The sequence below is a fragment of the Ischnura elegans genome, chromosome 10 (genome assembly GCF_921293095.1).
Source record: "Ischnura elegans chromosome 10, ioIscEleg1.1, whole genome shotgun sequence".
Lineage (NCBI taxonomy): Eukaryota > Metazoa > Arthropoda > Insecta > Odonata > Coenagrionidae > Ischnura > Ischnura elegans.
In genome coordinates this window covers 5,509,959-5,533,438 of record NC_060255.1, presented here as the reverse complement: position 1 = coordinate 5,533,438, position 23,480 = coordinate 5,509,959, and the positions used below count along the sequence as shown (strand labels likewise).

The 23,480-nt window shown below is 38.8% G+C and overlaps 1 protein-coding gene and 1 non-coding gene across 4 annotated transcripts in view; both read left to right on the top strand.

The window, feature by feature from the left end:
* The window catches only part of LOC124166612 (serine/threonine-protein kinase NIM1), a 167,512-nt gene that overhangs the window by 124,082 nt on the left and 19,950 nt on the right, over positions 1-23,480 (top strand). For all 3 annotated transcript variants that reach the window (XM_046544209.1, XM_046544207.1, XM_046544208.1), the window contains one exon: positions 22,586-22,697. In XM_046544209.1, the coding sequence (XP_046400165.1) occupies positions 22,586-22,697 (112 nt within the window). The remainder of the gene's footprint in view (positions 1-22,585; positions 22,698-23,480) is intronic.
* Trnah-gug lies at positions 17,414-17,485 on the top strand. Its single transcript has one exon. It is a non-coding gene; the product is annotated as a tRNA-His (tRNA).

The following is a 23,480-nucleotide window of genomic DNA, read 5'->3' as shown; positions in this document are numbered from 1 at the left end:
AAAATTAATTTATTCGTGTACTTATTGTAAATAATTAGGGCGATTGCTTCATTTAGATCGCAAGTACCTATAATTCTCTCTTCATTCTTTGTTCAAGCAATGTTGTTCTAATTATTAAGCGAGGGGACTTGTATTTTAGATGACTTATGTTACGCATTATTAGCTGTTTACGGCTTTTTTTTTTGACACGGGTTGGTTCATCGTTCTGTATTTGGTGGTATGTGCGGTTATGTCGGGAATTACCACGTTGGTCGAGCATGTGGCTCTTGACTCATAACCATGGTCAGTGACAACTGGTTAGGAATCTTTAATAATGGTGAAGAGGACTTAATGACTACGTTGTTGAGCGCTGGCCTTTTTATGTCATACTAGGGAGTTTAACGTCTAAATTTTTCCTGAATTTTGTATGTATCTGTACTTTAATTGTCTTTACCTTCTCCCTGGAATCCATTCTCAGTGAATGTGCCTCAGCCTAGAAGCAAAAGAGGGTTTTCCTGAGATTTAATTAAAATCTTTAAAAGTAAGTACTAAAAATTAATACGAATCACAAATTATACAGGAATCTTGATCAAAAATTGTTTCGACATTTCCCTAGGAACATCTACTTATGTAAAAAATGCTTTTATTTGGTGTCTTAGATCAAACAATGTTTCGGTATGATTTTCTGGCTGATATTGTCGCACACGTATAAGTTTATTTACTCGCACTCGCATTTATCATGCTTGAGGATAATCGATTTAATTTTAATGCTGAAATAACCTAGAATTTTGTGTACCAAGTAACACAGTCTTCGCTATCTGAAGCATATTATACCAAAATAACATACTTGTGAAGGATTGAAATAACAAGCATATCAGAATATCATTTGATTGATTGAGCTTTCTTGTTTCATTCCAGTATAGTCGAAAGAATAACGTGATCCAAAAATTGTTGAAGATTGATTGGTTTCATAATTTTTTGTCAAGGCGTCCATATTTACCCTTGACTCGACCTATACAACGATGCACGCAACAAATCGATTACTTCCTTTGCGTTTATTTCGGAAGGTCGACAGATACCGATAAAGTTAATTATATATATCGCAATCAATTGTTGAAACTCGGCCTTGATTGACAGAAGTGAATTTCGTCCGTAACTTGCTTCGTTTCTCCTCGTAAAAGAGGGGTAAATGTAATTGGAGACTTGATACATAATCCTATCTTTATTTGCGACCCACATAATGTAGGAGGAGCAGAGGTTGGTTGAAATAAATTTGCGTTAGAGGATTTTGTTTAAATTTGTTATCCATGGTTCTGAGAAGCGTTTAAAATAATAAGGAATGAGTACAAAAGCTTGGTGACAGAGACACTGCCGAACGAATGAAGAAATAGGCTCTTGAAGAATAAGAAGGATCTTGACTTGGTAATATTTAAAAGCATTCTGTGCCGTTTCTTCTTTCGACCTCTTTAAGTGCAGCTTCCATCTAATAATTATAAAATTTTGTTGTTGGCATGGAGATCTGGTCGTTTTGAAATAAAATATTGATTCCACGAAACGAATGTTTCATAAATTCATATCAGCATAATTTGCGGATAATGAAGTAATTAATCGGAGTTTACCAGCAATATAAAAACAGTAATATTAGGAAACTTGAAAAACGAAAATTATGTCATGAATAGACATACCTTTTGGTTGTTTTATTTTAGGAATATAAGACGATTGAGGCTAAATCTAAGGTTCATAATTATCATGGTAGATGAAATAGTAGTAAAGCCAGCAGAGTTGGTGTGATGGTGGAATAAGATGGTTATAATTCAGGACTCTTGAACTACCACGATTTCTGTGTCTCTCTGCTACAAAGCCTAGCATGAATCTTCCGTTTTTCCCCTCGAATCTTTTAATTAATACGTATTTAGATCAAAGTTGCAGTGTTTATCCTACATTGGTGTATGCCCCCTGGAGATTCGGTGTAAGTCCTGCATCATTGGCATTTATCCAAGTTGTTTGTCGGTCCTGAGGACTTCTGAGGTCATCAAATATTCTACGTCCATTCTCATGGAGGTTTTGTGAAATTTCATTGCGGATCTGTCGGCTATTATCCGTCGTATCTCTATCTCTTTCTCATGAAAAGCACAGTTAAAGTCCTCCTTTTTGTCCTCCCTCCTTTTTTCTACTTTTTCCTTAATTTTTTCTGTCACATTTTGATAATTTTATCCAGCCGTCAATACTTTCGAACATTTCCTCATTTCAGTAGAACTGCTGCTTGAGGAAGCCCAAAGTAATTTATCCTTCTAGACTTTACCATCCTTTTGTTTCTTAACAAATTAAGTATGTCAAAAGGATGGTTAAATCCCGAACAGATTGTTTATTTTGCTTGTTTTTTATTATACTATATTTTCAAATTCCGTCCGTGAAAGCGTGGGGAGCAATTGGTAATCGCAGATATTTATTGCGAATGAAGTGATGTAATGGAGGAGGGAGCAGTTGTGATCAAGCAACCAAATGGAGGGTATTTGCTGAAAGGGTATGAAGAAGAAATTGAAAAAGAAACGCTGAAACATCTGACGGTAAAATCGTGTGATTACAATTTGTTGGTAGGTCGCAATAAATACGTGTCGCAGTTTAATTAAGGAAGTGTGGGAGCAAAGCCTCCGTAGTTGCCTGAGAATTCCCGTCACTCCCTACACGTACACTCGCGGTTCTCCACGTCTTATTTCGCCATTTTTTCGTCATCAACGTCAAATTTACTATCGTCAGATGCTAAAGCTTCTGTGTAACGTGTGTGATTATCTCATTCATTATAGATATGACCCAACTGTGCTACTTAGAAAAACTTGGTTCACTTAAAAAAAGTCAATACTGAAAAAAATTCTCTACCGTTACAGCCAACCGACATCCTGGTAACCTCCTTCCAGAATTGGCATCATATACGCTCTTGTGGTATCTTTTGTCAAGGGCGCTTATTCTATTAAGATCCTTCAGAAGGGGCGATTGCCTAAAGAGCACTTTTGGGAAGAGTTAGGGTTAAAACCAAGATTAGGCTTATGTCGAAGTTGGAGTTATTGGACGGAGGAGAGGCCTTCGAAGTACGTACATGTTTAGTCTGCCTGTCGCGAGAGATAGCCGTAGTCTCGCCGGATTACTTAAATGTCTTCCCTCGAAAGGAGCATTATCGCAAGAAGTTACAGTGTGCGACGTTCAACACGGGTAAATATGCTTAGCGGGAACTGTTTGGGCTTCAGCACGCTGTGTGACTCAAAATAGCCTCGTGTGGAACTTGAACTAGTCAGAGATGTTCCGGTTGCATAATGGTAGCGGATGTATTCCCACGAGTTTTTCCGTACTTTCACTCAACGCATTCGCCGCCGATCTTGCATCCCCTTCTGACCTCAGAAACTGGTCTTATTTTTCGTACCAGTATTTTTTTATCGACGGGGTCCATAAGAGCGCGAAGTTCTGGCGTGTCTAGGTTGGCTTTGGCCGCATGTAAGCGGAAGGTGTGTGACATAGTTTATTGGTCTCAGTAGTAACGAAGCTGAATGAAAATCGCGTTGAATATTTTAATTCAAAATTATCGCTAAATGAGGTTAGTGCCTCACGAATTAGGTGTGTTACAGAGAATGAAATGCCTTGGAAGAATTGCTTATCGATGTTTCCCTATTATGAAACTGCCACTGTCAAAGAGTTAAAAACTTCTGCGAAGTTATGGGCGAACCACTTAGTTCGGCACTACAGGAAAACTTTTGCCCAAATTGTGTTCAATGCGGGAATAACGATAGTAAAATTATCCAAAACTCGTTAGATTGAATTTATTGTTCCATTTAATTAAACCTTTTTTTAAAGTTTGACCTTGCTATTAAGAAGTGTAACTTCATCAGATGTTTTTTATGATTTTCCTCAAATCAATATTATGGGGCCTATTACATAATTCCTTTCCAACTGTTCTAATCTAATGAAAATGAAAAAGCAGGAGCAATTTCCACAATTTCCACAAAAATTGTGGAAATTGCTCCTGCTTTTTCATTTTCATTATGTCACGTTTCCACTCCATCTCGCCTGAAACCTCAGACTATGTTCTAATCTAGATTGCATGTTAATCCTATGAAAGATTAAATTTTGTTTCTCTGAGATCATATGCTATTTAAGGGCATCATATCTATGTATGAAATATGTTTGCAATAATTTACTCCCTCTTCTGTCGTAGTGTCGTATTTTAAACGTAATATTACTGAGCAATTGTCGCAAAGTAGCATGTTCCAGATGTTTCTGGTGAAATTGGAATTTGAGGATGGAATCTTGAATGCAACACCGCGGTACAAAATTTGATATTTCATTGTAATATGGTGTGTGGTTCATTTCCTTTTGCCTTAATTGGAGACACCAAAACCTTGTGGCTTTGTTGGTGGTGTTGAAAATGTAAATTAAGAGGAAAAAAAAACTTGCAATGCTCTTGGAGCATTAGGGACGCAAGCGTCATCAAGCGCATACTTTGATGAGTATTATAGATAGTGTGTTGTTAAACACCATTACTTTTACTCTCCTCGGGGAATTTTAGTTTGACGGGAGTTGGGTGCATGCCTCGGATGGACAGAGAAAGCCTTCACAGTATAATGGGATTAAATTCCACTTCGTAACGGAAGATTTGCCATACCTACTCTCCTTTTTTTCCATCGTTGCGAAGAATTACATTGACATTTTGTACGTGAGGCAGGTGGACGGGGTCCAGGTTAATGTGCTCTAGGGTTAAAAGAATACTGAGACCCACACTAGCAGTCAATATTAGCCTCCCCAAGTATCCAATTAATTGATTGACAATTGAACCATTACTGTGGTTGCACTTGGCACAACAGAGGATTAAATTGTCAATTTGTTATTTTCTATAAATAAAAACTCTCGGCTACATTATTAGTCTCGATTTATTGTTTATGTCTAACCTTTTTAATTAAAAAATTCTTGTATGCTTGTATGAAGACTGAAAATTATGCTTTTCTGCAATTTCTAAATACATACATGCTCTCGAAGTCGGCGTTAGAGATGTGTGTTGCTGGAATTATGTATTAATTTTCTACTCAGTTATCTTCAGCGCATGCGAATTTATTCGTTGGCATCGATTAAACATGGTGTCTTTGTAACATAGATATGGATTCATAATATTCTCTTTCTCTTTGAACCTTCTGATTCTTGAATTGAGCGACGTTTCTGCCCTTTGACACAGCATTATTTTTTTTCTAAATGATGTCGTGTGTTGACGAAACCTCGTCCAGACAAAATAAAATCTGTAGCGGTGTTTAGCGGTCCTTAATCAAAACTTTCCTTATCTGAAGTGCTTGCGAGTCTGCTTCTCAGCGTAATCAGTATTCACTTAAATCGCCATGAGAAAAAATTTCTCTGTACTGCGAATCGAACGACTGTCTTTTGTCTTTCCGATACTTTACTCAGGTTCCTCAATATCCGTGGCAATTGTACTGAGAGACATGGTGCTACTAGTAGATGTTGGGTAATCACTACTACATAACTGTTGTTTTGCCATAAAGTTATGCAGCTTAGATTGTAATTATGGCGAAAAGTGTTCACACCTAGTCCATAGCTGGAACCAGCCAATTACATCGAGTACATTATCAATTATCAGTACGTAAAGCAGAAAAATGAGAAAAATTTAAACTGAAATATTCAACTTACTTGATCAAGTGGCTGCGTACATTATTTGACGGCACAAATAAAATGCTGATGTTGCACGGGGAAGCATTCGAACAAATGGGGAAATTAGAGTATGCTTTCTTGATGCTTATTTATAGTTTTCGAGGTAATCAGTGTAAACCAATAACTTTTGCAGAGGGATGTTGCTTTAGCGTTACGAAGCATTTCAATGAAAGAGAATAAATCAGACTTGTAAAATTATTGGGTTTTGAACGTCACATAAGAAGCATTATGTAACAGTAATACTTACATTATTTTCTCTATAAAACACAGTGTTTTATAGAATCTTTGGACTTTAATTTTCCAAATTCCTTTGGTGTCAAGACCTTTCAATGCCATCGCAGAACCAATCGACATGTTTCTTCCTCAAACCTACCGTGAAAAGAAAAACATTCTGTTACGTGTAACAGCTGGTACTCGTGGACTCGGAGAAACCCTTGACAGTGACGCGTGGAACAATTTGAGAGAGAGAGAGAGAGGAACTTGGAATGAATTCTTTTGGCAGGAGTGTAATCCATCAAACCGTACAAAAACCGAATTGTCTCTCAGGTAATGAAAGAGAGAAAACATTTTGTCGAAGTAAAAAAGGGGCACACTGGAATGAAATGCAAGAGCCTGCGCCTAAACCTTATGAGCAAGGATATGAAAGTAGGTGAGGTTGATGCGGAAGTAATGGCTTTACGCCACCTACATCGCCCTTGGGTAAACAAGCGAGCTTTTTAAGATCCTTGAAGTCATTGGTTGGACTATCTATGTGCTATGTCACGAAAGCGAAAACGAGACTGTCGGAGAGAAGGCTAAGGAAAGTATCGCCGTAAAAACATACTCAAGCGAGTGAAATCATTTTCCTCCTTCTCTCTTGACAATGTTGAATGTCGCCTTCGATTGTGGAAAGTATGCCGTGTTTTTAAGAGCGGGATTTTGCGCTCGCCCTTGAAGGCAGTAGACAGCTTGGGGAGGAGTCTGCACACATCATCTAAAAGACCGCGTTGTAAATAAAAAACAGCCATAAATTATCATAAGGGAGCACTTTTAGTATGAGATTCCAGGACGTCAGTCATAGGAAAAAAATAGTGCTAAATAAGCGGAAAACCGGTTGGGGTGGGTTTTGAGTGATTTTGAATTATCGGCAAAATTAGCTTGATTTTTAAAATTATAGAACACTTTGCTTGTCCTCGGCATAGGAAATGGATGAATGTGTGCACGAAGTCCAGGCCTTCTTTACTCTTTGAGATAAGGTGGCTGCTGAGGGTGAAAACTATCTGTGCGAGAGTGAATTAAATCATAACGAAGAGGGCTGCAAAATTGCAGTCGTCATTATCACGAGCTTACTAGCAAGCTCTTCTCATCTCTCTCGAATATAACCGAAGAGATTTTGTACGCCAGTTGCGATGTTTGAATGGAGGTGGGGTGGATTGAGAATTTGGTTTCGATTTCGAGGGTCATTTATCGAAGATGAAACATTTTCCGTAGTAATGTAGGTTCATTCGCAATAGCTATATCGAGTACTTACCTTGTGAAATGTGCTACATTTCCATCATATTTCCTTTCGTTAACAGCATGCTGACGCTACGCCGCATTTCTCTCTACCATGTATGTTGTCGTTCGAACAGTAACTAACCTTGTGTAATGCATATAGCCGCTGTCTTTCTCCTCGTATATCCGATTACAAATAAGTATCGAAGTGCAATTATGCGAGACACTCAACGAACTTGAGGAAATACGTTTTATTGGTACATCTATTAAAAGGTGATAGTTGGAGGAAATAGTAAGCGCTTAGGACTTTTTTTACCTTTTCACCAACGCAATGGTTCGAAGGAAGGTATGACTTGATTCTACAATTATTTGGCATTGCATCTTTAAAAATTTTCTTTCCTGTTGTTTATAGTGTCACGTAACGTACAGATTATAGCTGATTCTCGTTTTGGCCTTAGATCGCTTGAAGAATATTTTATTTCCAATCCCTGTTTTGGGTCGTGCGATATCTTACTTCTGCCATTTTAACCTTTCAGCGTGTAATACTAATACCTTTTTCTGTCCGCTGCCTCTAGTTTTTAACGGGGCGTTTATTTTGTCAAATTCAGTCGGAAAATGTTTTGCTTGTCCGTGTGATTTTATTATAGTTACCTCCTAGTCGTCGTTCAAAACTTCAAGTACTTATTTTTGAGACAATTAAATTATAGAGTCAAGGCTTGGAGTGTATGTTTTTATTCCATTGGGATTCGCTACTTTTGTTTAAATCGTGATAATTATAGCTTAGTCAGGTTCTGTTAGCTTGTATTGCAGGTACTCCGCATGACATGTGTCTGGCAGTTACTAAAAATGAGGATTTCATCACTTCAGGAGGAAATTGAAGAATTTAGAGCTGAAGTCCCTTAGTGAAGCGGATTTTCGTTTCATTAACCTGAAAGCTAACTTGATGGAAAAAGCTGCTGAGAATTTAAAGCGCTTTATCGTCTCGAAGACAGTTTTCCTTTGACATTGTTCTCGTGCGCACTTTTATGAGAATTGAAACCGGAAGCATACCACTGCCTGCATTTTTATCCTCATCAAATATTATGGTGCTCTCTTAAACACTCCTAGAGTTTAGCTACTGTGTGCAAAGTGTTGATCCTATTAAAAAATAAAGGGGAATGTCGTAAGATGGTGCAGTCAAACATTCTAGCGTGCATTTTGCTCTTTAATTGCCAGATAATTTTTAAATACTAACATAATTACATGGTTGTTCTACATTGCTCTGTTAATATTTTATTTTTGTACACTGAGGCTATGTTAAACTTGAACATATTTTTATAATTTTTCGGAATTTTTTCTTCCTCTACAAATCATAATTTCTCTCCCTGGGTAGTGGTGGTTAGTGTGACGAAAATTATTTATATTAATGAAAAAAAGATTTTATAGCTGAGGGAGAGAAAATCTGCTAAAGGCTAAAAACTATGTTTGAAGCTGGAAAAGTATTTGTTGAAGAGTGGAATGTATCACAAATACAGGTACTTTTGATGTTAGAACAAAAGGCGAGTAGCAGCTAGAATAAAATATAACGAGGCATGTAACATTATTTCTCTTTTGTCGTACAGGGTGTGGGTCCACCAAAATCTGTCCGTGATGTGTGTCATCTTATCTGTGTGTCGCGTCGCTTTTACTCTTGAGTTTGATCTGCTTCCTCAACAGTCTACTGTTCAAGAGAAACAAGTGATCGGTCAGTTGACTATCTGGAAACGGAACACGATAATGAAAAATAAACTTAATTGCATTCTGCATCGGTTGTTGTGATGTATTTTAAAACTAGTCGTGTACTTTAATAAATTATGTATGGAATACAACGAAGTATGCTTTAAGACTTCTTTCGCATCGAAAGATTGGGAAAATGTTTAAAACGCTGCTCTTTTGATGGAAAAAATTATTTGTGGTACGGTGAACTTGTGATATGCCAGAGAGGAAGAAGATTCACCTAAGCTGCGTAAGCAAACCTTATGGTTTAAATATCATAACTGAATGAAAATCTCTGGATTTCACGGCATGAAACGGATTCGCGTTCGTTTTTTTGTCGTAAAGTGACGTAAAATTATCCATTAATAAAGTCACGCGAACAAGCTCTCCTCCTTAACCTTTAAACGGAGTACAAACACCCTGTCATTGGCGAGTTCTGAGTTCATACTCTTGGATCCACTTCCTGCTCTCTATAAATCAAGAAGAAAGTCTTCCATATTTCAGCCCATTGATCGGTCGTTTATTTGTCCGTGGTGGAGCGGACGTTTTCTGGAAGCCATATAATCTGAATGAGTCTTGGTTGTCTCACTGGAATATCAATATTTCCGTTCAAAGATCGGAGCTGTTTCCTCGTTTTTATTTTGGTAAACAAAATCTCCTATATTTACCGGCAATGACATATATTCTCCTTTCCTTGAGATTTAGATTGAATTGCAATTTGCGTGGTAACAATCATGAAAAAAAACATATTTATCCTCTGGCATTAATTTAGCTGTGGCTAAGAACACTCGTGGCTTGTAAAATAAAGTTTAACAATGAGCGTATCCTGTGGGGTAGTCACATTTTAATTAACTTTTTTACTACATTTAGGCCGTTGAAGCATTATTTTTCCTTTGTTTTCATCAATATTTTATTTTTTTGTTTCTATAGCATCTTAGAACATTGTATTGCGTCACACGCGATTTTTTTTTGTTGTTCTTATTTCCTTCCTTTTTGCAGCACCGTTAATTATTTTCGTCCATATGCTTGTGCATAGCAACACTTTCTTGTCACACCATTAATTCCTTTATCCTAAATCTCTTTCGTTTCGCATATGTATACGATCAAATGTTTGGAAGGATTTAGTTAATGCAGTGCCCCTTGTTTGATACCAAGTTCATTTCGCTGGGCCTTCATCTTAGGGTGCATCACCACCACAGTCGTATTTTTATAAGTTTTTGGGACGAATGACTAGTTATAAATGTATGCCTTCCTTTGCGTATTTTTAGGTTAGGTATATGGTGTACTCCCGTGAACGTCTGCCTGTATTTCAATAAAGGCAATTTTACATCTAAGAAATTTCTGAGGTTAAATGCTTAAATTTGAGGTACAAGTAAATATATGAAGGTATCTTGGAGAGTCTTATGGTCAGGCTTGTCTTACGGGTACCGTTTTTGATGATTTTTAGCCTTCGCTTTGATTGGCCTTTTATTTTAATTTCATGTTGTGTATTTGATGTGCCTTATGTTGTAATTGCGTTTTGTATTTCGGCTGTTAAGCGCAAGGTGGATGGCATTCTTGTGAGGCTGTAAGGGATGAAACGCAAATAGTGGCTTTGGTGGCCAAGGAATTGGCGACTCTAGTTGAACATACTACAGTGGAATCCCTTATTGGAAATGGCTTTATGTATTGGTAAAGCTTATCCCTTAATGGCCTATCTTATAGCTCTTCAAGTGTTTTCTTCATTCGACGAATAGAATGTGATCCTTCCTACAGGGTTAAATTTTTCAGGCAGCGGCTTTCAGCCATTGGGTCAAGAGAAATTTAGCCTCGACGATGGTTCGCAGGCGGTTGCTGTTTTGAAATCCGGTCTCATCTCAGTATTTTTTTTTTGTATTTTACCCCGGGTAAGATTCTCCATGTTGACTGACTTTCGTCGCTGGAAAGGTTTGGAATGTCTTGCCCACCATTTATAAGAAACCTTCACGGACGTTCTAACCTGGTGTAAAACCCGATAAGAATTCAATGAAATAAGACCGGATTTCAAACATACAAATTTTTATAATGCAATCCACAGGGGAAGGCAGAGAGCTATCATGTCATGCAAAAAATTCAATCTCGTTAGAGTGGTCGAACGATAACTACAGATACGAAAATTAGGATGAGAAAGGTCCCCCTCCACCTCCGAAATGAAGAAAGAAATTAATATGTCATCTACAAGTGAATAAGATGATATTGTCCACTTAACAATTTCCAAGTATATAATTGAGATGCATATAGGGTATCAATCTCTAGTTACATAAAAAGTGGAAGATTGTCTCTCACTCACAAGTGAAAGATGAAGGAATGTCCTAGCACATCGACATAAGTATCTTAACATATTCTTTTATCTAAATTATCACGTTACGTTGGTTAGCGCTGTCGTTGTATATACCTATCCACCAGTGCTATCCAACGTCCTTTATTTTTCAATGTTATGTGTATTTTTTAACACAAATATCATTGGTGTCCTTACTTAAATTATTAAAGTCTAAATTTGGATCGTATGCCCACCTGCCAAAGATGTGATCAATATTTGCATCTGGTTTAAACATGTACTCTGGCCTCACCTCTGAGGTCTGGTGAAAGAAATATAATACCTTTCCGATGTTGCTTGAAGGCGACAGGCATTTTTCAACTGAGGAACGCCTCTCGTATCCATTAGCAATCGACTGTGACGCTGGGATGAATTCTCGGAACGAAGCCCTTTTAAGAAAGCGACGGGGGATTAAAAATTAATCCATATCCCACGCCCTTCCTGTACTTACCCATAATTCACTTTGCTCCCTTGCCTTTCATCTCCTTTTTATTGTAGTACCTCATCGCCTCATGAATATCTGCTTTGCCATTTTTCAAAGCTCCTTCCCACCCCCACCCCCCGTTAATTTTAATATATTTCTGACTAAGAGAAGGCAAATTCCAATTTTTAGTCTAATTTTTGTGCCCTTCAATCCATCGCGCCTAAAAGTATGTAATTCACTCTATGAGCGGACATGGGTTTTTCGGAGAACTCGTCCACCAGTGCTTTAAGTATATTACTCTTTTTTTTAAATCATTTTTAATAAATGAATTACCTGGGTACTCTGGTTCCTTTAGAGCAGTTAAGTGATATGCGTTTACTTCGCGTATCGGCGCGCACTTAATGGAGTGCTTTGATATCCACATTACATAAGAGACTCTGCAACGATATCACAATTATGTTTTTCACTGACCTCGGATTGGGCACTCTTTACACATGCGATGGCATGTTATAAATGTTAATACCTTCGACGGTGGGGCAAAACAGGGTGATGTTCTATCAAATTTTCATTATCAATATGGGAATTTCTACTTATTTCTTCTCATTATTACGTAGGCACAATCATTAAATCTTCTTACATTATGCACTCTCCTTAATTTGCCCTTATCATTTCTATTTCCCATACTCCATCAAATTATGAACAAATCTTGTGCATCTCATTCCTCCTCCACGTTTATTATTTATTAGCATAATGTTGTTGTAAAGAGTAAACTTTCCGCTTTATAAAGGAGGGAAGGCTTACCAGGACATTTGAGATGATCGCATAGAATTTGTTCAGAATCCGTCATGTGTGTTGTTGTCAGTTCCTAACTTCCGGAGATACGTGAGAATCTTATCGCTTACTTTCCTGCGTTAAAATATTCTGCCATGGAGTACACTCCCTCCTGCACTCTGTTGCAACTCGCTTACTTAGTTTATCGGGCCTAAAATTATTTTCATGAACTCAGAGCTCGCCCATTTCTCTCGGATTTGGGAGTGGAAATGGAGTAGAAGGGTGGGTTCTCTTTCTTTGTTTTGAAGGAAAAATCTTATCGCGAAGTGCTTAGTAGGGGGCTGAATATGATGTCAGATCTATTCATCGAGACTTCGGCTTTCTTAATGCCCACCCGGTTTTTATCCATCTGAGACTTATCCGTTCAGTCTTTCGCGAAAAGCATAGGTCGTACATTTTCTCATCGTTTTCGCTATGAATAGAATTATGATCAAATTTTTCATCCAGCATTGCCTCTTAGCTTCCTGTTGATATGTTCTGTGTTTGGGTCGAGATTTCCCAGCTTCCACTCACAATCAGACTGTGGCGTCAGTCACTGCCTCCCCCTCTAGCGAAGGTGTTACCTAAGGGCTTCCCCCATTTCAGGTGATAAAATCAGAATCCGATGTGGCAGTTGTCAACATCACCCTCGTTTCTATTCATTGCAGATTCTTGAAAATTCGAAGATCGAAGATTCGAAACATCAGCTCCCGAAATACTAAACAGGTTTTTATCCCTTTGTGACAAAGCCATGCTAACATCAGGAAAACCACCTATTCAATGTACTATCAAAGATATTTTTCACGTGGCGACGCATTTTCTTGAGCGGGTATACTCTGCAATTATTTTTTTTATAATTCATCAAATAACAAACAAAGTCCAGATAACACGATTTTTATTAGTGGGTATGAACGTAGTAATTATCAGCACCACAGTCATGACAAGATATTTAGTTTTTTGCCAAGGTTTCGTCTCACATATTGTCATTCTTAGAGATTATACCACAACTAGCAGTAAGTCATGGCCTCCGTCAGATATATCTACCACAAAGGTGGCGCAAGTGATTATATCAGAAGCCGATGTTACGACAGTCAACGGCACCTTCATTTTAATTCGCTTCAGATCGCTGAAAATTATTGCATGGTGCCGTCATTTGTGAATTACTATTTATTAGTTGTTTTTTTTTAAGTGTGAGATGAAGTATATTCGTTAAACTTTCCTATTGCTCCCTCTCATCCATATTCCACAAATATTCTCGGCTTCACCGCAGCGGGATGAATACGAGGTGAAAAAGTGACCCATGGAAAACTTTGGTGAAAGATTGTAGGAAAATATCAGCGCGCGTCTGAAATAAAAATGCAAATACGAAGTGGTTAAGGGGGACCTTCGAAGAAAATGAAAATGTTTCCATCGTTCTCGGAGGGCGCAGGTGTCGCGGCAGTGGGATAAGAAAAGGCAAAATATTGATATCCAGCTCCACGCGATGAATTTTCCCGCGATATCGTGTCGTTTCCCGTGTTTTATTCCTCGAAATAAAGTTTGTGAATGTCACCGTCTCCTCCTTTCGCTCCGCTTCTCGGAATCCGTCGTCGTCCGTTAATTCGTGATGCAAGTCGTTAACATTTTGCGGACCGAGTGATTAAATATGTCGTCGTAAGAAAAGTACGAGGTCTGGGATATTCGTCCCACTCCAAAAACAGTTTTTTTTCTTCGCCGATACTTCTTCTCTTGCCACGCACTTTCATCGAAACGATCTCAACTGACCAAGTGTGTCGTTTGTTCGTCAATACCCGTGAAGTCCTCACCGCAGGAAAGTCTGTGGCGAAATTTGCTGCTCTGCCCGAATTATTGAATTTAGAGCTCAAATTCGAGGCCGTTCGATGCATTTTGTCACTCTAAATAGTTCCTTGACATCGCTTTCGACAAATTCATTCTGCTATTCGTGAACGTAGTAAAATACTCGAAGAAGCGGCGCTGATTCTATCAAAACTGCTACGAGCTAACAGATGGTGTTAGTCAGATTTTACACTTATTAGGCTAGAATTCGCTTAGAAACTCGGAGACTTATTTTTTCCCACCGATAGGTTTCGTTTTTTTACCTTCCACGCATATATTGAAGGCCACGATGAAGGCCTTCAGTATATACGTGGCCGAACGTTGCACGCTGAGCGCTACTAATTTTTTGCGACTACGTTTAAGTTAAATCGGCTGGTGTTCTTACACGTACCGCGACACGTCTTTTGAGGCGACATGAGGGTTAGCATGAAAATGTAGTTACTTAATTTAGCTCCACCCTACGTTTCCAAAACCTAAATGTTATTCTCGAATCTTCTAATATCCATCATCTTCTTTAGCCAACAATCCTAGGACTGGTTTGACGCCGATCTCCACTCAGTTCTCCTATCAGCTAATCTTTTCACTTGTAAGTATTTCTTCTCTTTCACATCCTTCTTTACTTGTTCCATATATTTTGTTCGAGGTCTTCCTTTTCCGTATGAAATCGATTCAGGCTTAATTTTGTGGAATAATGCTATACCCATGATTAAAACACAAATGGTAATTTCCACACTAATTAATTTTACACTTAACATCCGACCATGGTTTCGACACTTTGTGTCATTTTCAAGGTAATCCAACCAACACTCTCTCGGTAGATGTATATACCGAGGCCAAGGTCGGAGGTGGGGGGCATATGGAATTGGAGTGAGGGGAGTGGGAGGGGGAAACAGTTTAGGTGAACAAATGAATGAAGGCCGAAACCAGAAGACATACAACAAGAGGAGCGTGAGTGAAGGAGTTAAATCCTTTTCCGTTCTTGCCTTCCACTTGTCCCTCGACGATTGTTTTCATCAAGCCATCATGTCTCAATATGTGGCCTATAAGGTTGTTCCGTCTTCTAATTAAGGTTTTCATGAGGCTTTTCTTCTCTCCTACTCCTCTTAGAACTTCCTCATGACTAGATACTTCTTTTGGTGGAATGCTCTCTTCGCCTGGACTATTCTGCTGATAATTTCTTTCTTGCTTCTTCCGTCGCTAGTGACCCTGCTTCCCAAATAACAGAATTCATCCACCTCCACCAGTTTTTGCTTCCCTAGTTTAGTGTTAGTCTTGACTTATATTCTGTTACATACTAATATCTTGGTTTTCTTTGTGTCTATTTTCATATGATATTTACCCTACCCATGTTGACGAGAATATTTTTCAGATTCTCCTCTGTTTCTGCTGTGAGGGCTATGTCATCGGAAAATCTTAGCATGCTAATTTTTTCTCCATGGATATTCACTCCCAATGCCTTTTCTTTGATTTCATTAATAGCTTTCTCAACGTAAACATTGAAAATTATGGTTGGCAAAGCAAAGCCTTGTATCACTCCTTTCCTAATTCTTGCTTCTTCACATCTGGGCCCTGATTTTATCACTGCTACTTGGTTTCTGTATAAACTGTGGATGATTCTGCTGTCATTGTAAAACACCCCAATTTCGTTAGGATTCCAAGCATTGTGTTTCAATCCCCATTGTCAAATGCCTTCTCCTAGTCCACGAACGCGACGAGCGTTGGTTTGTTCTTTTCCATTCTCATCTCTATGAGCAGCCTATTAGCCAATATTGCTTCCCTTGTGCCTCCGCTTTTTCTGAACCAAAATTGGTCCTCGTCCAGATACTCTTCTGGTCTTCGTTCTATTCTTCTATATGTGATCCTTGTCAGTATCTTCGACGCATGTGTAATCAGGCTTGTTGATCTAAAATCTTCGCAGTTGTCCGCTATTTTCCTTGGGATTATTATGTTCCTTTCGAAGTCCTTTTGTATCTCACCTGTCGACTACGTTTCACTAATGTTTTGTTCAGCTGGTTCAACGTCTTCTCTCCTGCAACTTTTATTGGCTATGCGGGAATATCAGCAATTGCAGATGCTTTATTTTTCCAAAGGTCGCTTACAGCCGCATCAAATTCCGATCTTAAAATTGGGGATCCCATGTCATCCTTATCCACTTATTTCTCGTTTGATAGTAATCGTTCTTAGGCTGCTTCCTTTGTACAAATCTTCCAGATATTCCTTTCATCTTCTCCCTTTGTCTTCGTCTTCTATCATTAGTTCTCCGTTTTTGTCCCTAAGGGTATTACATATAACATCTTCTAATATTAAATTTTGATAATGGTAGATATATTCCATTATTAGGGAAATAATTTTGTTTCTTTGTTTTAAGATTATGTTTTTTAGATTTGTGTGTAATTGTAAGTACCGCCAATTAGGAAATTTCCTGGCCGTTATCCATTCGTGATGAAGTTTAGCATCCACAGTTTCTTTAAACTCATTATAGTGCCAGTAATTGTTCCATTTATAGAGAAAAACATCTCAATTGCTCAACCAATCGAAGCCAAGCATGTAACCTCCGAGTCCATAGCGGCTCCAAAACCAATTCGTGCAAAATTCATTTAACGTACTAACTTCGCAGGTAAGAATTTTTGACAAAATGCTGCCGTATACTTGAAGGCGGTATAAAAAGCGGAGCCCGGGTCGGAATTAATTTTTTTGTTGAATTAGCAATTTTAATTTCCAATTTAAAACATATCAGGTCGTGGAATTGTGTCCAAACCATGGTCGGTTAAATTGCCGTTGTCTTCCCTCCCTGATGTCTAGTGCTCTGATTTTCCCCTAGTGGGATCAAATGTAAATTCTGGCTACAGCCATGGCTTTCAGTCACTTCCAATTCAGCAAACGCCGCCATGTTTTATTTTCTACTAGAGATTTTGCTATCGCTTGCTTATGGGAAGTCTTGGTCGACATAAACCCTTTCAATTAACCTGTCCGTCATCATTTGTAGCCGTCGACTGCCCCACCACGTATTTGAATTTCCCGCCCGTTGACGTCCCCTCCCCTCATTTCCCCAGCCGCCTCTCTCTCGCCTGGCGGTAGCGTCGTTTCGCCTTGGAACAGTCCCTTCGCAACGCCTCGCAATAGCCGTGATCGTATAGTGGTTAGTACTTTGCGTTGTGGCCGCAACAACCCAGGTTCGAATCCTGGTCACGGCAGTGTTTCGCACTGAAACGGCAAGAGGCTTTTTTTTCATTGGATTTCTTTAAACATTTTTAACGACTCCTAATTTTTCATTCCTTCGGCTGTGAACCGGCAGATTATTTTTTTATGAAAACAGTTTTTCCTACTGCGAACTTGTGTGAGTTGGATAGACGTGACGTCTTTTGCTCGTGTCGTGTCTTTCTTCTGTTCCCAATGTAGTACTACTTGAATTAGACTATTGCTCCCAGCTGACTACATCAGAGGAAGCTGATAAGTGTAACTAAATACTTAGCAAGTTTTTAGTTATTTTAAAATGGTGTATTTTATTTTGATATTGACAGGATTTAGACCAATATCGCCATAGCTTTCCATATTGCTGATAATATCCTCTATTATCCTAAATTTTAGCGTTTAGATGCTTTGTATCTCTGCCATGTTTCTCGTATCTTTGTTTACTGGTAATTGCCCCTTGGCGATGTTTTAAAATTAAAGACCTTATGGAAAAGTGCATATTTCATCTAGGCTGTAAATCATGCGAAAATTGAATTATTTTACACTATTCTATTAAATCTGGGGTCGTTAGAAAAAATTCCCATTTAAGCCTAACCTACTGGTAATCTTTGTAAGTATCTTTTTACTTAATCTGTTAATAAATGCTTTTATTGCAGTAAAATAAATTAGAAAAAAAAGCATTTGTGTAATCGCATTGCCCGCTTCAGTGGGCGATACATCGCCTCACCTAAGTAATGGGCTCGGGCTGCTCTTCACGGGCCTGGCGGTATTTGAGTAGATAAAGTGTTATTATAAATTTGGCATTGCGGTTCGTTAATCCAATTAGACTCGCGCCGTATAACAGTGGCGTGCCTAGCATCAAAACCAGGGTAAGTTTTGGTCGTTCAGGTCGCGAGAAAGGCAGATGAAAAGAAAATTTCAAAAAAATCACATGTGATGATAGCACTAAAAATTACACGTAGTCATTACAACTATTTGCTCGAAAAGATTAAAATTTTACTATAGTTACTTATACCATTTTTATTGATTTTATGGAAATTAATTCAATAGTATCTTTTTTATTGAAATGGTTAAATGTTTTTGCTTTTGAAGGGGTGTGGCCCTCCTCCTCTAGGTAGAGCTCCTTCATTCAATCTGTAGGTGATGCTTCCCTACTCTTCCTACGAAGGCCTAGTCGATACGCGATATTCCAATTTTCGCGTGGCGTATCGTTAATCGCATGAGAGGAAGATCGCTTCCCCTCTCAGTTGAGTCTGTTCGTACAGGATAGTCCCTCCCACCCCCCATTCCACTCCCCCTTTGGTGCTGCCGCATTCCTCCCAAGGCCATCATTCCTCCACGCCTAGACCACCTCTCCCCCTCCCCTCCCCTCCATCCACTCCACGCTGAAATCGAATTCTCCCTTATCGGTCCCATCCCATCCCCACCCCTCCTCCTCTCCCCCTCCCCTCCCTACCGCTTTCTTTTCTGTCACGCGACGGCAACCTGGCAGACCGGCGGCCGACTCCTCCTCCCCCAACCCACTCCACTCCTCACACTTTTTAATCTGCCCCACACCGTTTCGTCAGGCCCCGCCTCTTTTCTTGTAACGAAAAAAAGAAAAACGAAACCCCGACCTCGTGAAGCGGTATTGCCGTATTTGGGGACTTTTTCTTTTTGCTGTTTTCGAAACAAAAAAAAAGTTCTCCACGTCCATCTCGTAAGAGCTGACTTCTTAACCTTGTGATAAGAAGAAATAAATTGTGCATTTTTCTAGTGGTGTGAATTTTATTTTCTTGATGGTTCTCCTTGTTTTTTGAGCTCTATGGCTGTATGGAATTGTCCTGACATGGCACGTGATCCGCGCTGAAGTGCTAAGCTCGTATTCGGAAGTAATGGGGAATTTTCCGTCTGCAATACTGTGGGGGAGTAACGTTTTTGATTCCTGCCTCATCTTGGCCGTGCTTATTTTTGCCATAATTAATAACGTGAATGGTTCAAAGCTTGGAAATCGATTGATTAGTAGCGGTAATTAAATTTTATTTTTATTGGTAAGTACCTACACTTTAGTATCATAAATGATCGTATCGATTAGTTTCTAATTAAGGGTCTTAAACGATGAAATCATGTACTCACTTAAACCACTGAGATAGTTAAATTCGTTCGTTTTAATTGTAAAACAAATGCATTTTTTACGAATTGCTGGACTGAATTGTATTTCCCGTAGTGTAAACATTTAAAAATTGCATTTTATATAAGTTGAGCGGCCCAGACACATCGGAAATAAAAAGAAGAGTTACTTTCTTACTAGACAAAAAATACTAACTGTTATTTGTTGGCGAAAGAGTGTCGTCGATAACTTATGAACAGTTCTCATTCGTAGATATACCCGTTTTGTATAAGTTACCTTAAAATCCTTACAATTTTATTTTTATTGAAATAAATGCTTTGTATTAATCGTGCTATATATTTAAAAATTAATACTAGCATGTTTGTTATATTTTAAATACGATTACTGAACGTTCGGACGTTGTGTGTTCTGTTTGAACGACTTAATACCGTGGAATTATGAAACTCGTAAATAACGACGGTGGATTAGGGTGAAGGTGTAAACAGGAATCCATAGAAATAAATTTTTCCTTATATCCCTTGCAATAAGCCTCATATTGTTGACCGGTTGAAGCTCTCTAACGTCTTGGGCGCCGGAGAAGAAAAACAAAGTATCGAAGACTTAGAGGGACATATTGAGGGGGTCGTATCCAAATTTCCATAGATTAGTTTAAGTAGAGGCAGGGGGTTAATTTCCCTTTTGTGTACCGCTTTGCCATTTATTTGTTGAGAAGCCAAGCAGTTTCGTCCGTCCCGTACATCGAGGGTGATGTTTGTCAAAAGCGTCCATCCACGCATCTTCCCTCTTGTAATTTTTCCGGGGTGAACAATTAGGCTTGAAACTCCTCCAATCAGGGGCTGATTAAGGTCAAAATGTTTAGTTATTTTTTTCCTCTCGGGGTTCATTTGGTTCGGCGTATAGGCTAGTTGGCTTTTAGATATACTACTCGAATTATCTTTAAACATGGTTTACTGAGCTGGTAAAATAAAAAATTGCATTGGAGAGCCACCTTTGTGATCCCTAATTTCTTCTTATTTCTCTAGGAATTACGGGGGGTGCGTACCCCCTATTCCTTAATCCACCTCTTTCCTTATTGCCCTCGTCATACTGGTTGGATTTGAGCGCAAGAGTTCTCCGAAATGTCATCCCTTTGTCCTTGACTGCAACCTATTCAAAATGACCTCGTGAAAAAACATGTCCATTTTCAATGTCGTGGTGTAATTATTCTAAAATCGGTTCTAACGTGCCATGATTGCATTTGTTGTATGCATAAGTTGCGCAGTAATCTCTCTTTGCGGGCATGAATCAAAGAATTAATTTCAGTTACTTTTCTCTATCCCTCGCAGATTTTTGTCGATTATTTAAGTATTAATTTTTTTATTCCTACAGCTCTGTTGGTTTTCTTCCTTTTCACATGTCCCTGAATATTGTGTTTCGTTATATTCTAACATTACCTTTCACTATTGTCAGATTTAATGGAAAACAACCTCCTAGCTAATAATATGTATTACGTAGTTGTTATTGGCTGTTGCTTGTTTCAAAATTCTCCAACTGGCCGTAGACCTCAGCGTCAAAATTGCTGAAATTGCTGGATTCGCGTAAAAAATGTTTGTAAAAACAAGAAGTATCTTATTTACGGAACACAGTCGGTGTTCTTTCACTCCAGATGTGCCAGACCCCCCACCATCGACTAGTCTAAGCCGGGGTAATAACGTTCTGAAGGAATCAAAGGTTCATCGATGAAAATATTATCTGTATGGCAGATGAAATGTCAGAGACAACTCCTTAGGCGTTCGCCTCTGATCGTGGGCCGCGAACTTATCCACCCGCAGAAGTCCTTCTCATGCCACTCTGCTTTCTCTAGTAAACATCCCGTCTTCCGCGCAAAGAGGAGGTCTAACTACGCCAGCGCTGCCCTCGAGCGTGCGGGGTTTCCCGGAATTATTTAGCTGAGCCTTCACACGATACGCGCCTCGAAGATCGCAGTATGAATGGAAGGTGTGTACGAGGCCGAAGCGGAACTGGGGCAGAGGGGGCCCGTGCCCCGGGCGGCATATTTCATAGGGCGCTAAAATTTGAAAAGTTATTTAATTTTTATGATTAAATTATTGAACAAAAATTACTTCTTTTTAAATAAAACTTCTTAATAAAAGGCATACGGTAATTTCAACTACTGCATCTCAAATATAGCTTACGGGTGAATTCGATTTTAATGGTGGGGAGCGACAAACAGGTCTTTGCCCCCCCCCCTCCCCCCGAAAAAACTTCTAGTTCCGGTCCTGGTACAAGGTCACAGTCACAAATGTTGGGAAGTGGAAGGGGTGAAGGTGATCAGGAGCAAACAAGAGAATCAAGGTGGTGCAGGTGTGGTATTAGCTGTGACATATACTTTTACAACAATTCACGTTGTTTTAGGGAATTTCCCACGACTTCTTCTAGTACATATTAAGTGAAAAAAGTAATTCTATTAAGTTGCTCGTGTTTCAGACGCGTATTTATCCTTGAAATCTGCACAGTATTTTATTGCGATCGATGGAGACCTAAGAATGAGACATACTCTCTGTGGTACCTATGCCAATGGGAATCAGATGCCTGGTATTTCGGAATTATTGGACAGAATTTGAGGATGCGAAGATTTTAAAATTACGACTACGGTCTTTTCAATTTTCTCATCATCATCACTGGTAAACAAAATCTTAAGATATGTTTGACGCAGCTCTCCACTCATTTCTCCTATCAGCTAATCGTTTCATGCCTACGTGTTTCTTCTCTTTCACATCCTTCTTTACCCGTTCATTATATTTCATTCGCTAACTCAATCAGTTTTTAATGTATTTATTCTTAAAATTTCGTGTTGCGAAGTATATACTATTTCGGAGTCATTATTATATTTGTAAGAGTTTCCTTTCGCAATAAAAAGACGTGAATTGCATCTTACATATATGTATGCTATTTGTCAGAATATTTTTTTATTTATGAACTAATTGTGTTTTTGTCGTTTATTTCTTTCCAGAGCGGGTAGCTATCAAAATAGTGGATAAATCGAAGCTGGAGCCCAAGACGCAAAGGATGTTGAACCGGGAAATAGCCACCATGGACTCTCTCAGGCATCCGCACATAATCAGGTACACTTCTCTCTTTCTTTTTTCCCTGCGTTTCAAGATTCTTGGGGGGAGATTCGTGGACGTATCCCGAAATTCCGATTGGAATTCTTGGTAAAGGATTCCGAACGAAGTCTCCTGTGTCTTGCGCCTTTATTGTAGATAGGAAAACAAAAACCTCTCCATCTTCCGCCATACTTCTTTCAATTTTTTTTTTACCTGTCATCGCTTTGAATTGAATTTTCAAATCATTGGATAGAGTGAAAATAATGACTACTTTATGGTTATCTTATTTCTGCCAGCGTGGTGGGAGAAACTAAGCATACGGCATTTCCATGGCAATTTAAACATAGTCGCTTCCAATTGTACACTGCGAACAGGCGGCCACTAAAAAGATGAGCAAACTGTGCAGGACTTTCTACATTTTGAATTTGAAAATCCGCATTTTAGTTCAGGCTATTACGGAATTACTTCACTTAGCATAGTAGAAAGTTTGATTATTGCCACAATAAGTACGCAAGACTCGGCAACAATAATTCTTTCATCGAGTAAACTGAGCCTTCACTCATGTAAGTCTCAAAAGTGTAAGTTCCTTCAAACGGTTGCATCATCCTTTAAACCCACAGCTAGTTTTGATAGCTCATATCATTTCATCGCGAGACCAATTCAGAAGGATGTAGGAGAGTGTTTTTGTCAGATCCCCTCTAAGACATCTCAAATGCTATATTTAGTGTTTAAATGGACTATTTTCACATCCCAATTTCAACCCTTCTACTCTCTTTGCTCTTCATCGCCAAATGTAGAATT